Source organism: Stegodyphus dumicola, chromosome 1, assembly GCF_044657685.1.
Source record: "Stegodyphus dumicola isolate Sdum_Otavi_A_Nest chromosome 1, ASM4465768v1".
Taxonomy (NCBI): domain Eukaryota; kingdom Metazoa; phylum Arthropoda; class Arachnida; order Araneae; family Eresidae; genus Stegodyphus; species Stegodyphus dumicola.
In genome coordinates, this window is record NC_140768.1 from 234156151 (window position 1) to 234172450 (window position 16300).

At 33.5% G+C, this 16300-nt stretch overlaps 1 protein-coding gene across 1 annotated transcript in view; it reads right to left on the reverse strand.

Annotated features, from left to right (window-relative positions):
* Positions 1–777: 777 nt before the first annotated feature.
* The window catches only part of LOC118194609 (vitamin D 25-hydroxylase-like), a 42927-nt gene continuing 27404 nt past the window's right edge, over positions 778–16300 (reverse strand). The window contains exons 6-8 of the mRNA XM_035365784.2: positions 7125–7374; positions 4108–4301; positions 778–1532 (exon numbers count right to left, since the gene is read on the reverse strand). Coding sequence (XP_035221675.2) covers positions 1351–1532; positions 4108–4301; positions 7125–7374 — 626 coding nt within the window. The 3' untranslated portion in view covers positions 778–1350. The remainder of the gene's footprint in view (positions 1533–4107; positions 4302–7124; positions 7375–16300) is intronic.

Consider the following 16300-nt stretch of genomic DNA (forward strand, 5'->3'; position numbering starts at 1 on the left):
TTTTTCGATATCATTTCAACATCACTTTCAAGCACACTAGAGATGAAATCCATACATTTTAGCTCAAAGAACTTTTGGTCAACATGCAGTACAGTTTCGAATACTTGAAATATGCTTTCATACCATTTGCACTACAACACGAAGTACTCTTCCGTCATCATGATGCATTTTACAGTTTTTTTTTAATAGAGAATGCGCGAAATACCTTTAACAGTTGGATTTAATTATGGTTACTTTGTAGTTGTCCGCTCCCCCAGTTTAATATATAGTAAAACTACCGAGTTTTTGTCGTTTTTTCGAATATACACCCCGTAACAGCTAGCTCATGGATACATATATCACACATATATTTGAGCACACGGAGATTTAAATGCTTTATAATTTAATCGCCATTTCGCTGAACAGTATTCACTGGCATAAAAAAATTTAAATACTGGCTGCACAGGTTTTCTCCCCCCCTTCGAAAAATTTCTTGGTTTTAAAAAATACTTCATTCAATCATTATTTAGTAATAAAACAATGCCAGCTTCCAGGATGATAGCCAAATAAAAACCTTTCGCCAGTTCACAAAGTCGCCAACGCGTTGGCAATTTTTCGTAGGAGTGCAGATAATCAGCTTCGTTATTACAAGTTCCTCGCTCGCGACCAGACTTTTTTGCGAAATTTTTTATTAGAAATTTATGCGTGTGTCCTTGTTAAGGAGCGTAAAATAAAAGAATGTTGTAATTCCAATTTCAGAAACTAGAACAAAATTTTATTTGAACTAAACAGATTTATTATAAAACTCTCTCTCTTTCTATGTAAACTATTTCTTTCTATGTTTGTAGTGTAATAAAAATTTAAATGTATTTATAAACATATTTATTAAAACAAACATTTAATGATATTCTCTCAGTGAATTTCTTCAATGATTCCGTAAAATGTTCTACAATTATAGCAAATAACAATAGCAAAATATTTAAAACTATTAGTTTTTACGTATTAACATTAAATACCTCTTAAATAACTCTTGATCCTAGTTAATATTCTATTAATTAACCATTAACCAATTATTATTATATTAACCAAGTAAAAACTGAGGACGTTTTTAATAGTTATCCTTTTATCCTTTTTTTAAGAAAAATAGTTTACTTTTTCACTTAAAAGTTTTTAATCGAAATTTAATTTGACATTTTACAACTATATGTTTTATTAGACAATTTTATAGTTGGATTATACGATTCAGAGAAAAATGAAAGATATGTATATGCTTAGATAGTTAATTGAAATTGATTCATCAGAGCTTCGATTTCAAAGCATTGTTTTCGAAAACCAGTTCAATGGAAATGATGCCGTCATCTTTCTGATTGTTTAATCTCTCGGCACGAAACGTAGATTCTGTGGTTTACTTTGATAGGTGAGTCCCACATCTCCAATTAGATCCGGAGGTTTGTCATCGGCTTCTGGCAGCAAATTGAAATTCTGCAGGATTACTACAAAATAGTGTAAAAGTTGAACAAGAGCAACGAGTTCTCCGGGACAGTTGCGCCTACCTGTAAATAACAACAAAATAAAAATATTTAAGTTCCAACAGCATCCAGATTACTCTTTTCGTTAAAATATTTTGCTGCTGATAGTGAATGTATCATATAAAATGGATAAACTGGGGGTAAATGAAAGGTTTCAGATTTCAACGGTTGTCCAAAAGGTTTTACTAAGGTTTTATCCAAGCTGTCGCTGAGCTCGCAGTCTATTAATCTGTTCTTGCATTCACTTCCCCCCTTTTTTTTCCTTTTTAGCTTTATTATTAAGCCTCGTTGTCTTCGCATTTACGCCATATACATACCGTTAAACAATGAAACGCGAAATTTTTAAATGTCGCATAGCAACATATGTTTAGCATTCCTAATCCATTCTTAACATTTTTATAACTCGATTTAAAAGTAGGCAACATTGTTCTCTATCATTATTCGGAAAGCAATCGAAAATGATTGTAATGAGAGAGAATTGAGAAATTTATAATGAACCCTGCAAGGTTTTGGAAAAAGAATTTCAGCACAATAAGAGCCCTGAAAACTCATGGCGAGATTTTATTTTTGAAATAAAGAATTATTTCCAAGTGTAGATTGATGGGTTAGAGATTAAGGATTTAGAGACTTACAATTCTTAGTGATACCAGTAGAAAAAAGGAAATTTTCTTAATGAATGAGAGAAGGTAATTTTCCCTACACAATTAGCAGACAACCTGAACGAATATGAAAATATTGGAACAAGCTATGAAAACGTGACTAGAACTGTAGAAACATTAGGTTATTTGGAAGCAGGCAAGATGAAAAATATGCAACGCCTTCGCCGGGAATCGAAACACGGACCTCTCAATTACGCGCTGAGCGTGCAGACCGCCACACCACGAAAGCAGGAGAAATACCTTATAGAACAATGCCATAACAGAAGAACCGAGAAATGGCAGATTCGCTCACCTCCAAGACAAAATCAATGAAGAAATATAAACATAGTTTAGGACCAACAACTTATAACACCATCAGTTGTCCGCCGAAAACATCGCGAACGAAAGCGTCGCGGACAAAACAAAGTAAGGCGGTAACATCGCACAAAGCATCGTGGGAGAAAAGAAAGCAAGGCAAAAACATCGCAGTTCTAAAATATCGTCGTATAAAATTTCGTAGTCGAAAATAAAGAGGATTAAAACATCGCAATTTTAAAACGTCATAAAAAATAAAGCACCTATGAATCATCACATGGTGATAACTTTTCCGCTATGTATCTTTCGGGCTTTAAAAGTTGCAAATGGTTTAATAGGCGCACAACGATTTGCAAGCGCAAGTAAGGATGAAGAATATTATTACTTCTAAATTTTCTATTTTTGAATTAATTAATATTTTTTATTAAAAAAACAAGATGGAAACTTTAGCATTGAAGAGCTGAAAATGAAGAGAAAATTACTTCCTTTTGACATGTTTCGTCATAACTAACGAATCAACTTCCAAACGATGCAGTACGCAAAATGTTAAAGACACATTTAAGATGACCAATGAACTGAAACATATAGAGTTAAAAATATTCCTCATATTTATTTGCGTTTATCATTATACGAATATGCATTTGCAACGTTTAAAGCCTGAAAAGTACATGTTAACGATGTTATTGTCATACGATAATTTGTAGGTGCTTTATTTTTTACCACGATATTTCTTACTACTGTATTTTAAAAATGCTATGCTTTTGAACCGCATTATTTTCGACCATGATGCTTTACAACTACGATGTTTTTCCTTTGCTTTCTTTTCGCCTATGACGTTTTGTACGACGATGTTTTCGCCGCTTGTTGTTTTCTTCGGGACATTTTCGTCCGTGATGTTTTCGTCTGTAACCTCTCTGTTGACGAAAAGCAATTGCCTGCATAAAGGCAAATTCTCAACACTTCAGCATACTTTAAACCAGCCGTTCTCAACCTTTCGACCAACGCGTACTACCTAAAACGACTGAGGCAAAAATTGAAAACCTTTAGTACCACCACTCCAAAGTACTATTACCGCCACCACTATTGAACAAAGCTCAGATCGCATGCATTTACTAGTGTTAGAGAAAAAACTCAATCAGGATGTCAGGCTTTTGAATTTAATAGTTAAATATATTTTGCTTCTTTGCGTGTCACCTATTTTTCTCTTGCGTACCAGCGGTTGAGAACCCCTGCTTTAAACTAAACACTTAATTTGTAAACTAATCATAGAGTTTGGCATTTCCCTTATATACATTAAATTAAAAGAAGAAAATACTTTTATAAACGGAAATGAAACACATAATTTAAAGTTAAAGAAAATAGCAACATAAGTTTAGCGGACATTTTGAATAAAACTTTCTCAGTTTTGAGAGAGATCGATCACAGGTCTCTTTCCTTTCCAAAAAGTTTGTAACTTTTAAAAATACAAAAATATTGGCTAGGAAAAACACAAGCAGTACATACGTATAATTAATTTTCCTGGTAAATAAAGAAAAAAAGATTGAAGGATATTTTTTTCACAAAATAAACTCACTAAATAATAATAAATTTGACAGAATTTCATCGCTATCTACCTTATAGTACAGACGTTTAAGAAGCCAACTTACCGACTGAAAATGGAACGTAACTTTCAGGCTTAGTTGTAGTTAGCTTCCCATTTTCTTCAACTAAGAATCTTTCTGGTTTGAACTTTTCGGGCTCTTCCCAGTATTCGGGATCATGATGAACAGCCCATGCATTGGCAATGATCTCAGTTCCCTTCGGAATATCATATCCAGCTACAACCGCATCAGCACTGGCCCTGTTGGAAAAATGATAAACATCTGTAACGTTTAGAAATCTAATATTTTATTACTTTTACCTGTATGTCACTTTTGTCATCTCCCACCAACAAATTAGTTAAGTTAGCACAGTTGGAAGAAAAATATTTTGATAAGATTTCGCTCTTACAAATTGAACATTTTATTATTTTCATCATTACTATCACTTCTACTTTTGTCAGCTCCCATCAGCAAGCGAATTAAAGAAATATATAATAGTAGAGCTCCTGAAGTTAAGGAAGACTTTTTGGCAACAGCTGCTGCCCGTCTCCAAAGCTACTTTAACACAGATTTTAGGTTTACTTGAATCGGCTTTAGCCTTTGCTATCTTTGTTTGTTTGCGTTTTTAGAGGGCTTAAGCCAGAACATACAGTAGAGTATTGCCATGTAAATTTATACCTAAATGACTTAAATTTTATCCTGACTTTTATTTTCTGTTAATCCTGCAGGAGGCGAGGACTTGTTCTGTAACCACACGAATGTCGGAGCCTGAGACAAATCGCTGTGTTTCCTGTCAACGAGTCACGTAAAGTAAACAAAATTCCTTAAGAAATTGAGTTTGTTTAATAAAACTGTGTATATATAGGCACCATGCATTGTTGCATATAAATCTTTTGAATAAAATTCGGTGTTTTGCTATATGAAAAGAATAAATTAATAGTAGATGAGAATGTACATTAAAAGGTTAACAGTTGTATTCTTCTCTAAAATTTAAAAAATTTAACTTTAATAATCCCTCATCTATTAATAGCTTTGGAAATAATTCACCTTTAGGCAGTAATAATAATAGTAGGCCTCTAATCAGTGAGTTGTCTCGTATAAAACGTTCATTCTACTGACTCTTAGCAAGAAATACCTGTAGAACTTTATGTTCAGCCGAGAAACGAGATGACTGAAAAGATAATATGTACAGTTAAAACAAATATGATGGATTTAGATCTTAAAGTTGAAGCAGAGGAGTTTTATAAGGTTTTTGATGTTCTCACTGAGCTCGCAGTTTACCTGTCTGTTCTTGGATTCACTCCTGTCAAATACTCGCTTTTTAAAAAATATTATCATATGAATGACAGCATATGAGGCATTATATATATCATATATTATTATATTTGTCGCTGATAATAGACATTTTGGTAATATATAATACTATATTCTTATGCATTCATAAATACTGAATTTTGATTTGAAAAGTGGTACACCGCAGAATTGATTCTACTCAAAAGTGAGGATCAAGAGTAATAAACATTCTAATGCTTTAAAAAAACTAGAAGAAGGAAAATAAATTGGAAAAAAATAGCTAATTATTAGAAGGTATATTTCGCGTATTTCTTTTCTTTGTCTATTAAGAAGTCCATAAAATGAATGATTTGGAATTTATTTTTGGTTTCGATGATGAAAGTTCATTACCGTCGCGGCGTGTATTAGGTTGCCGAATGTGAAAACAAGTTGCTTATTGCAAGATCAGAAATAAAAATAAAAATTTGAAAATTGTTCGATATAAGAACTAAGGTGTTCCACACTGTCCACTGAAAAAAAAAAAACGCGTAAGTTGTACTGTACAAATTTACTTGACGAAGAGAAATAAGTTGTGACATTTAAACTTTCATTAGCGTATTCTAAGTATGTTGTTATTCATTGATTGGAAAATCATTAATTTTTAAGGACATTCGAAAGACAGAGAATACTATTGTACATAAGCAGAAATTTCACGAAAAACGCAGCAATTTAATTATCTCTTAAATCCAAATTCCATCAAATTGCTATCACTTTCCTAGATAAAGATATAATGTATAAATATTTTATCACCTCTTGCATTACTTTTAAGGGACAATGCATCGTAATAAAGATATATGAAGCCTTTAAATCCAAAAAATTGTGTTATTTTTTAATTATATTCCTTGGCTATGTTGATGCAAGATGCATAACACTTTTACAAATAAGATGGATCAACAATTTTGTTTTTTAGGGTTAGCATGGATCTAAAAAACGAACATAAGAGAATTTTAATGTTGTGTACATTATAATTTAAGTGAAATAATTATTGCATTCATAAATAAAGTTTATTCATTGAAATGATGCAATCGGGCTATCCCATCTGTAGTTGAAAACTATTCCTCTAACAACGATCTTATACTAATACCTTTCAAAAATTTCACCAGTTTTGTCATTAAAACAAACTTCAAAATTTTAATGTATTTTAAGAGATGTTGTAAGGTTTTATATAAACTAAACAATTATTCTGTCTCCGTCGACTCCCACGCGGTTGTGATCAGGTGAATGTACATATATGAACAGAAGTTAGTGAGTGAGCTTTGGGCAGCTACGCAGACGCTTCTTACCTAGCTCATAGAATTACCTAAATCGGCGTTAATCTTTTGTTAGTCGTGTTGCTAACGAAGGTTGTGACTTTGCCTAGCGAAATTAATTTCTTAAATATTACATTAAATAATTTACGTTAGCTTAAATCCCACAGTAAACGGCGATTGTAAGGGATGATCCATGCGTTTTGCAAAATTAAAGTTATAATGAAAAGGTCTGTTTTAAAATTTCATTTGTGTTATAATTACTGAGCTCTAGATTAAGACAGGGCGATAAGCCATCTGAAGATTTACACGGACCCCGAATTTCATACTTATTAGAATTCCGTATAATGTAATACTGACTCTTTTTTTTTTTTTTTTTTTTTTTTTTTTGTCTGAAAATAATTTTGTTGGAAGGAAGAATTATTTACTTCAGGCGACTATTTGCTAGGACTTTTGAAAAGGAAATGAACAGTAAAAGTTAATTTTCTTAGGTAACGAGCTTACCAATGCTTTAAAGACACCGCAGTCCTCCATCTTTGGCCTTCCATTATAGTCGCATTGACGTAAGGCAACTTTGCACGTTCTATCCATGACACTTTTCCATCTTTTCCTAACACCGAGTCTATTTCTTCTTGTACTTTTTTCTGCACTTCAGGAAATGCGACCATGGTCAACAGTAACCACAAAATAGCTGTCCTTGTGCTTTCACTACCTCCAATAACCATGGCTTGAGCATTGCCCACTAGAAATTTCTCTGAAAACATTTTAAACGAATAAAGAGGATATTCAATACAGATAAAGCTTGGAAATTTTCTTAATGTATCGCACTAAAGTTGCTCAAAAAAATCAACACAAACCTCTTCAGCATGTAACTACTTAAATTACAAAATAATTTTTATGAAAATACATGGTAAAAATTCACGTATAAAATAATCATCTCTGCTAAAGGAGTGTTTGGGCGGGACTCCAGATTGAATGCTTCCCGTTGAAGTCGCCGCTAATGATTAATAAAATATTGTCGTTGGTCTTTATCAGATTTTCTAAGGGGGCCAAGATTGGCCCTACGCCCTGTGAGGGTGGGCAGTAGACTGAGGCAATTAAGTAGGGGTGTGCTCCTTCTAAGCGTAATGTCATGATACTATCTGTACTTAGGGTCCCTAGGGCTGGCAGCGCCTGGTCAGTTAACATGATCTAGTTAACTGTTTGGTTTCCCATATATTGTTGAAAAGCACGTAATTGGTTGTCTCGAACATATGGTTCCTACGTACCTGCTATTTGAATTTCAGAGTTTTGTTCAAGGTGTTCGCTCAACTACGTAGTTGTACCCCCAGGAGCAATGAAAATTTTTTTGCATTACTTTTATTTACTCATAATTTATTGGCTGTTTATAGCTTTCGAGCTCTCTTATATAGCACGCACGCTTTCTGTTTCGGCTGTCGCGATGGGTTTTCATACCTGAGTTAAATTTAGAGTTTATCTTATGGCAGTTTATACAATGAGGAATTCTTTTCTGAAATCCTTTTTTTTTATGGTCCTCAGAGCCGAAGCTTGTGCATTTTATTCTCTCCGTACAATTTTTTGTAGAGTGATTATATCCAAAACACTAAAACATTATGTTACCTGAAGAAATTCTCGTATATTGTTTCTTGTCGATTAGACATTGAGTTCTTTTGGTTTTCATTATGTGCTTGTTCGAAGTGGGATTGATTGAGGCTAACCAGTGTTTTCAATTTTAATACTTTTCATGGAGAAAAGAGCGTCTATTTTTGCGTTATCAAGTTCCTTATTCTGAGTCACAAATTTTTCTTTCAACTGTCTCTTTTCTATGTTTTTTTACATTATGAATGACTACCTTTGGATTTACTTTCTGCGGTCTTTTTGTTTCTACTATTAACATTTTATTTTCTATATTGGCTTCTTCTTATATTTCTAGGTCTTCCTTTTCGTTCACCTGTATTAGTACTCTCTCCTTTCTTAAGTTTTTTTTACTGTTCAAACGTATAATTTTAATCTAGTAGGGTCGATGTATTTTATTTTGGGATAAATTGTAGTCATATGATCTTGTACTTGTTTATTATTTTGAGACGTGGCTATAAATGCGGAGCGTCCTCTTTTTGCCATATTGCCGTAAGTTAGTTTTTCTATTGTCACAAACGCTCTTGAATAGTCCTCGATATTATTAGTTTGTTCGATTTGGCCTCTTTTTTCCTACATTCTTTGGACTGTCATTAGTGTCTAATAAGCCGTAAAGTTCTATTACATATCCAAGTGCCTCCTGCACGCTAAGGTAATCGTCCACTGAAGAACTGTTGCCCTCAGATGTCAACTACATTAGAGTGTCTTGCACTGTTAACAGAGTGCTGGCCGGCTGCATTTCGCTGTCGGGGCATTGCTGCTTCTCTGTCTCCGGACTAACGCGATGTGCCATCTTCCTTATACTGCGCAAGATGACAAGTAGGAAAGTGTGACTAACAAACTGGATTTAGCAAGGTACCACAGCAGGCCTCTTTAAGGAATCAACAAAGGTAGTAGATGATGTTTGCGGTAACCAGTACCATGGGGTTCTCACCAATCACCACTACTAGGCTGTGAAGTAATTTTGGTCCTCTTGGGAGAGAGCTCTCAGACCACATCAAGGTGAACCTCTCTACTGAGAATTAGTTTCTGCAAAAAAATCACAAGTCGATAATCACTCCCTTCGCATCATACGATGGCAAGCTAAACCTCAGGTAGACATGTTACACTAGTTCAGTGTTTAAGGTGGCGATGTTTCCAGAGCAATTAGAACTAAAAAGCTACAAACAAATTGCATTCCCCCTCAACACGTCTGATTGAACATTTCCTACCTTTCTGTCGCTGTACCTATGAGACGCTGATTTCAAAGTTGTTCTCAGTAGACTTCGGAGAGTAGAGTTTTCTTGTCTTAAGGTTAACAAAACAATGCTCTAGAGACACTGTAAAAGAGTCTCGAATACCAGCTGATAGGAGGTGTAAATGCAACTTCTGCATCCAGTCTTACCTTTGGGATAGACACATTATGTTAATGTAAAGTTATTAGGAAAGGCTTATCAGCATTACTGTCCATTAAGAATTCTTATATGACGATTGAAATAAGCGCTAAAAGGACATAAAATCAAGAAAAAATGCTTTTTTAGAAGGGTTTTAAGCTATAAAGGTGAAAATGTTTTTTTTTCTAGAGATTTATTCCGTTCACTAATATAGTTAAATCCTATCAATTGATATATGGCGCATAAAATGAAGAGATAGAAGTCCAATATTAGTCCATTAGGAATTGAACGGTGAGAAGGAAGAAGCGGATCGTTATGTTGTTGATAACTGCATGCAAGATATTTTACTTGAGCTGCTAAATGAATACAAGCCATCCGAAGTTTATCATAGAGATGAAACTGGACTGCGTTATAGAACATTACCAGAACACACACTAATATTTAAGTGTAAAAGAGCAGTTGGCTTAAAAAACTGAAGGAATACGTTACTGCGCTATTAACATGCATAACATGGACCCAACAACTAAGAAGAGAGGATTTATTATAGATGAAAACAGAAAACTTTGACGTTCGGAAGGAGTGAAGAATTTACTTTTAACTTACCGTAGCAAAGTAAACTTATGAATGGAAAATAGTATTTTTACTGATTTTCCTTTTGATGGAGCAGCAAACTTTTAAAAACATGTAGAAAAGAAAAAATAGCTTTACCAACTAGTGTCTCTTCCTGAAAATACCCTTCAAACATTCAGCCTTTATGCTAGGGTATTATAAAAGACTCCACATTCATTCAGGAAAGATGTTTAGAAAGTGAGAATCAGAATTTAGTTTTGTGAAAAGTAAGTATTTTAAAGGAGATAACTAAGTTAACAATTTTGACAGAAGCCACGCAGAGGGACAATTTCTTGAGACATAGTTAAAAACTGTTTTCAACTACGTAGCTTTTATGTAGAAGAAATATAAGAAGAATTGGAATCTAAAGCTAACGTTTCAGACATCAGTGAGGGTAGTTACAAATAAAAGTTCATTTTTAGAATATGTGACAGTTGACAGCAATACTGAGACAAAGTATGTAAAAACTGACAGAGATATTATAGAAAGTGTTGGCAGAACTACAGAAGTAGACAATGAAAATGATACAGAAGAAAGCTATGATATGTTGGCATCAGGTTAAATTTGGAAAAGCTCTGAAATTTTAAGAATATATCTTGAACTGAAAGATGCTGATAAAAAAACACTACAAGCGTTTTTATGAAATTCAAAATAACAATTGAAGAACTGTTGATGAGTAATATCAAGCAAACACGGGTAGAACAATCTTTTATAAAATTAAAATTCTCCTCTAGTACATAATTATGAATATTCTTTAATCAACATTTGAATATAAATTTCAAAGTGTCATTAGCAGTTCAAGCTCTCATTAAATTTTTATTATTATTTTAGGATTAATTATTTAATTTGTTGTCAATTATTATTTTACAAGATAAATTTAAAACTGTTATCACAATTTGAAATACGTAAAATGCCATTTATTAAGTTCATGACGTTAATAAACTGAAGTATGTTTGAAAAAGAAGTGATTTTTATAAGCGACGGGTATTGTATATGTAATATGAAATTTCATAAACATAAAATATTTTTATAAAAATTTTTAAATGAATTTAAAAATTGCATAAATAATTTAATTTTTTAATTATTATTTTAGGATTAATAAATATATTAGTTTTTAAATATTATTTAACTTGAAACGTTTGAAACTGATACCACGGTTTGTATGCACATATCACCGTTTACTAATCTCAGCCACTATAATAAACTCAAAAACATTTGGAGCGGAAGTGATTTTAGTAATAAGCGGTGGGTACTGTATATCAAGCAGATTTCAGTCTATTATTTTTATTTGAATTAAGGATGAAAACCCTTTCTTACATAGATCCATAAAAAAAAAACTGATTCCTATTTTAAAGCACCATTGTACAGTTCACTATATTTCGTTTTGACAGGTAATGAGGTCCAGAAATTAACCATAACTTCTGTTTGGAATTTCATTTTAGAGTTCAGGTAGACTGTTTTCTTTCATTCAGGGCAGAGTGTTCTCTTTCGTAAGTGGCTGTTTGTTTTTTCAAAATTTCAACAGAAAAGGTCAAGAACCCAAGAAAATTCACTATATTTAGCATTTGGAAAATAAGTTTCAAATTTTGACATCAGAGTTTCGAGATGTGATGATATATCATTGTTCACTGCCACGCCTATCGAATTAATTTCTACCTTTTCGTTGCCCTGCGTTGGCAACATGCTTTTGAGATTTGTCGTTCGTAGGATTCGGTCGCTAAAAGCGTAGCTGGCCTGTAACGGTTGTAATTCTTATTTTATGCTTATCTGTACTTCTGAATTATTACTAAATGTTTACGTGTGAATGTTATATTATTAAATGTATTCAGTTTGGTTGAAATAGACCGAGAGTGGCTGAATTTATTAAGTATAATCGAAGAGAAAGAAGAAATTTATTAAGTATAAGTCGAAACTGCGTCATCCATGTCGGCGCCATTCTAATACGAGGTACGTAAACATCATTTGGAGGCACCGGCGAGATCATATCAAGAATTCGTCAGCAGTTAAAATACAGATAAGTGATGATTTTTTAGTTCGATTTACATCTAAATTTGATTCTTGAGGTTTTATATCTATTTTGCATTGATTTTGATTTTGAACTTGAATACTTCGATTACTTATTATGGATCAAGCTACTGTCATTAGATTGCGTGGTAGGGCAAAAGCGGCCTTCACAAGGCTTCAGAATACTATTTCTTCCGATTTATCTAAAAATGAAGTAATTTTGCATCTGGAGCGCTTGGAAAGGATTTACTCAGATTTTGATAAATTTGATGCCCAATTACCAGAAGAACAGTCAGAAATTGAAGATTTTGAATCAAAGTATTTTAGTTTGAAACTTCAGTATCAAAATTTATTAGATGTATTAAATGCGGCTAATTTGCCAAATGTTACAGGAAATTCTAATATTAGTAACTTTAAGTTACCTAAGTTGAATATTCCTATTTTTTCGGGTAACTTTAATGACTGGATGAATTTTAAAGATTTGTTTGTTGCAACAGTGCATAATACTTCTTTATCGAATATACAGAAATTTCGGATCACTTGCTGATCGGATCACTTGCTGATGAACCAGCTTCTATAATTAAACATATTCCGTTATCAAATAATTCTTATGAAGAAGCATGGGCAAAATTGCTCGCTAGGTACGATAAAAAGAAACAAATCGTACAATCGTTAATTAAAACATTTATGGATAAAAAATGTATTTCACAGGTTGATAATGTTAATTTACGGCAATTAGCTGATACTTCCGATGAAGTTATCAGAGGCTTAAAAGCTCTTGGTGACAAAGCAACTTCTAGGGATGCATGGTTAATATTTATGTTGCTTCAAAAGGTAGATTCAGAAACTCGAAAGTTATGGGCACAGAAAACAGCGGAAGATGATTTTCCTACATTGGAATCATTTTTTGAATTTTTAAATTTAAGGTGTTCTTCTCTCGAAATTATCATAAATAAAGAAACGGTAGCTAAAGTTGTTGATAAAAGTAGTAATGTTAGTTCTAAAACATTACAGAATTCTAAATTTAGTAATACTAAATGTCCGAAATGTAACGGACTTCATGCGTTATATAAATGCGTTAAATTTAAGAATTTGGATGTTACTGCTAGAAAGAACTTTGTGAAAAAACGTGGATTGTGTTTTTTATGTTTAAATTCACATCTAATCAAAAACTGTAATTCACAGTTAAAGTGTAAATTGTGTAATTCAAAAACACATAATAGTTTGTTGCATGAAGATATTAAAGCTAACAACGTACAGCTCTTAAAAGCGCCAAATGAAAACGAAAGCACTCCAGAGCGAATTTCGAATGAATCATGCGAGGATCAAGGTCAGGTAGTTGTCAGTAATACGATTCAAAATTGCAACTCGGCGATTTTGCCTACAGTTCTCGCACTCGCATTTTCATCCAGTGGCGAAGCTATCGAAATTAAATTATTATTGGATTCCGGAAGTGAAAGTTCGTTTATTTCTGAACGAGCTGTTCGAAGATTAGGATTAAAAAGAAAAAATCAAAGGTTACTTTTGCGCGGAATTGGCGGAGTGCCAGCTTCCACAACTCGTGGTTTTGTTGATTTTAAGGTTCGGTCAAAATTAAATAATCAAGTAATTGACGTTAACGCATACATTTTGGATAGGTTAACTTTGCCATTGCCCGAACAAGTGATTAATGTAAAGCATATAGAGTACATTAAATCTATTCCGTTAGCGGATCCGAATTTTGCTCAACCCAAAGAAATTGATTTGATTTTAGATGACTGATTATTTTTTCTCAGTTTTAAGATGTGGCCAAATATATGGTTCGAAAAATGAGCCCGTAGATCAAAATACAATTTTTGGTTGGGTGATTGCTGGGAAGGTCGGAAATAATATGGAAGGCCCAAAAACAGCAAATGCACACTTCATAAAATTAGAAGTTAATATAAATATTGATTACGAACTTAAACGTTTCTGGGAAATGGAGGATATTGTCGATGTTGGGAAGAAGAAATTTCTGACACCTGAGGAACAATTTTGCGAATCACATTTTCAAAACACTCATGCTGTTAATTCAGATGGGCGATTTGTTGTAAAACTTCCATTTTATAAATCGCATTTGAAGTTGGGTGATTCAAAACCGGCAGCAATTTCTAGGTTGCGTTCAATGGAACGAAAATTCAAAGATAATCCGGAATTTGAAAAACAGTATAAAGATTTCATACGTGAATATGAACATTTAGGACATATGACCGTTATTAATGATGATTTATCTAACAGATCGGATACAGAAAAGTTTTATCTTCCTCATCATGCGGTAATTAAGTCTTCTAGCACAACGACAAAATTAAGAGTAGTTTTTGATGCATCCTGCAAATCTGAAAATGGTGTATCATTGAATTCTCTTTTAGGGGTAGGTCCGAAATTACAAAGAGATATTTTTGAGATTTTAATTAATTTTCGATTTCCTAAAATTGTTTTCACAGCCGATGTGGAGAAGATGTATCGTCAGGTGATGGTAGCCCCCGAAGATCAGAATTATCAATTAATACTTTGGAGATACAATTCCAGTGATAAAATGCGCACGTAAAAGTTGAAAACAGTTACTTATGGTCTTTCCTCTGCTTCATTTTTAGCAACTCGATGTCTGAAGCAGATAGCTTTAGAGTCTAAAGAGGAATCAGATGTATCTCGTATATTGCAAGAGGATATGTATATGGACGACTTATTGTCGGGTGCAAATACAGTTGATGATGCAGTATTTGTCTGCAAGAAAATATCTTCAATTTTGCATGCACGTGGTTTCGATTTGAGGAAGTGGAATTCAAATTCTGTAGAATTCTTAACTGAATTTAAGGAACATTGTTCATTGAATTCTGATTTTGAGATATCTCCTAATTCGAGTTCGAAAGTCGTAGGACTTTTTTGGAATTCAACTACTGATACCTTCAGTTTTAAAGCTACACTGCACATCAACGCACCTATAACAAAAAGACGCATATTAGCAGAATCTGCTCGCATTTTCGATCCTTTAGGTCTCTTATCTCCTTGCACTATATTGATTAAAATATTCTATCAAAAACTATGGTTGGTTAAAGGCGACTGGGATTCAGTTGTTCCCCAGCATATCTCAGATGATTGGTTTAAATTTCAAGAGACATTCAGTCAAATCAATAATTGTGAAATTCCGAGATGTGTCATACTTACAACGGACAGTATTATCCAACTACATGGATTTTCTGATGCATCTTTGCAGGCTTATGCAGCAGCCATTTACTGTCGCCAAAGGTGCAATGGTACGGTTAAGGTTAATCTTTTGGTATCAAAGACTAAGGTCGCGCCTATAAAGCAAGTATCCATTCCTCGATTAGAACTCTGTGCTGCGTATTTGTTGACCAGATTAATGCGATCTCTATTGAACATTTTAAAGAAGTTTGATTTTGAAATTTTTGCGTGGACGGATTCCAAGGTGGTTCTGTCTTGGCTATCAGCTCATCCACGTAAGTGGAAAACTTTTGTGGCAAACAGAACATCTCAAATCATAGAAGTGATACCTATTAAACATTGGAATCATGTTTCCTCTAAACAGAATCCTGCAGACATTGCTTCTCGTGGTATTGAACCTCAACTCCTACCAAATTGTACTTTGTGGTGGAATGGTCCACCGTGGTTGCGTCAGGAAGAGGAAAAATGGCCTGAATATGAATTAAAATCTGAAGATGATGCTGAAGTAAAGGCCGAACAAAGATCTAATACTATTTTTATTTCTCATATACGTGAATCGAATGATTTATTAGCTAATTTGTTCGAGCATTATTCTTCGCGTTGTAAAATTGTTCGTATTCTGGCTTACTGCCAAAGATTTATTACTAATTGCAAGAAGCATCATGTTACTCAGAACATTTCACGTAGTGGCATTAACTCCAGCTGCCTTATGCCGCTAACATTTCTAGAGATTCGAGTAGCAGAAAATTTCATTATTCGTTGGATTCAGAATCATCATTTCAAAGATGATTTACAATGTATTAAAGAAGAGAAACCTTTACCCAAGAAGAGCCAACTACGTTCTTTGTATCCATTCGT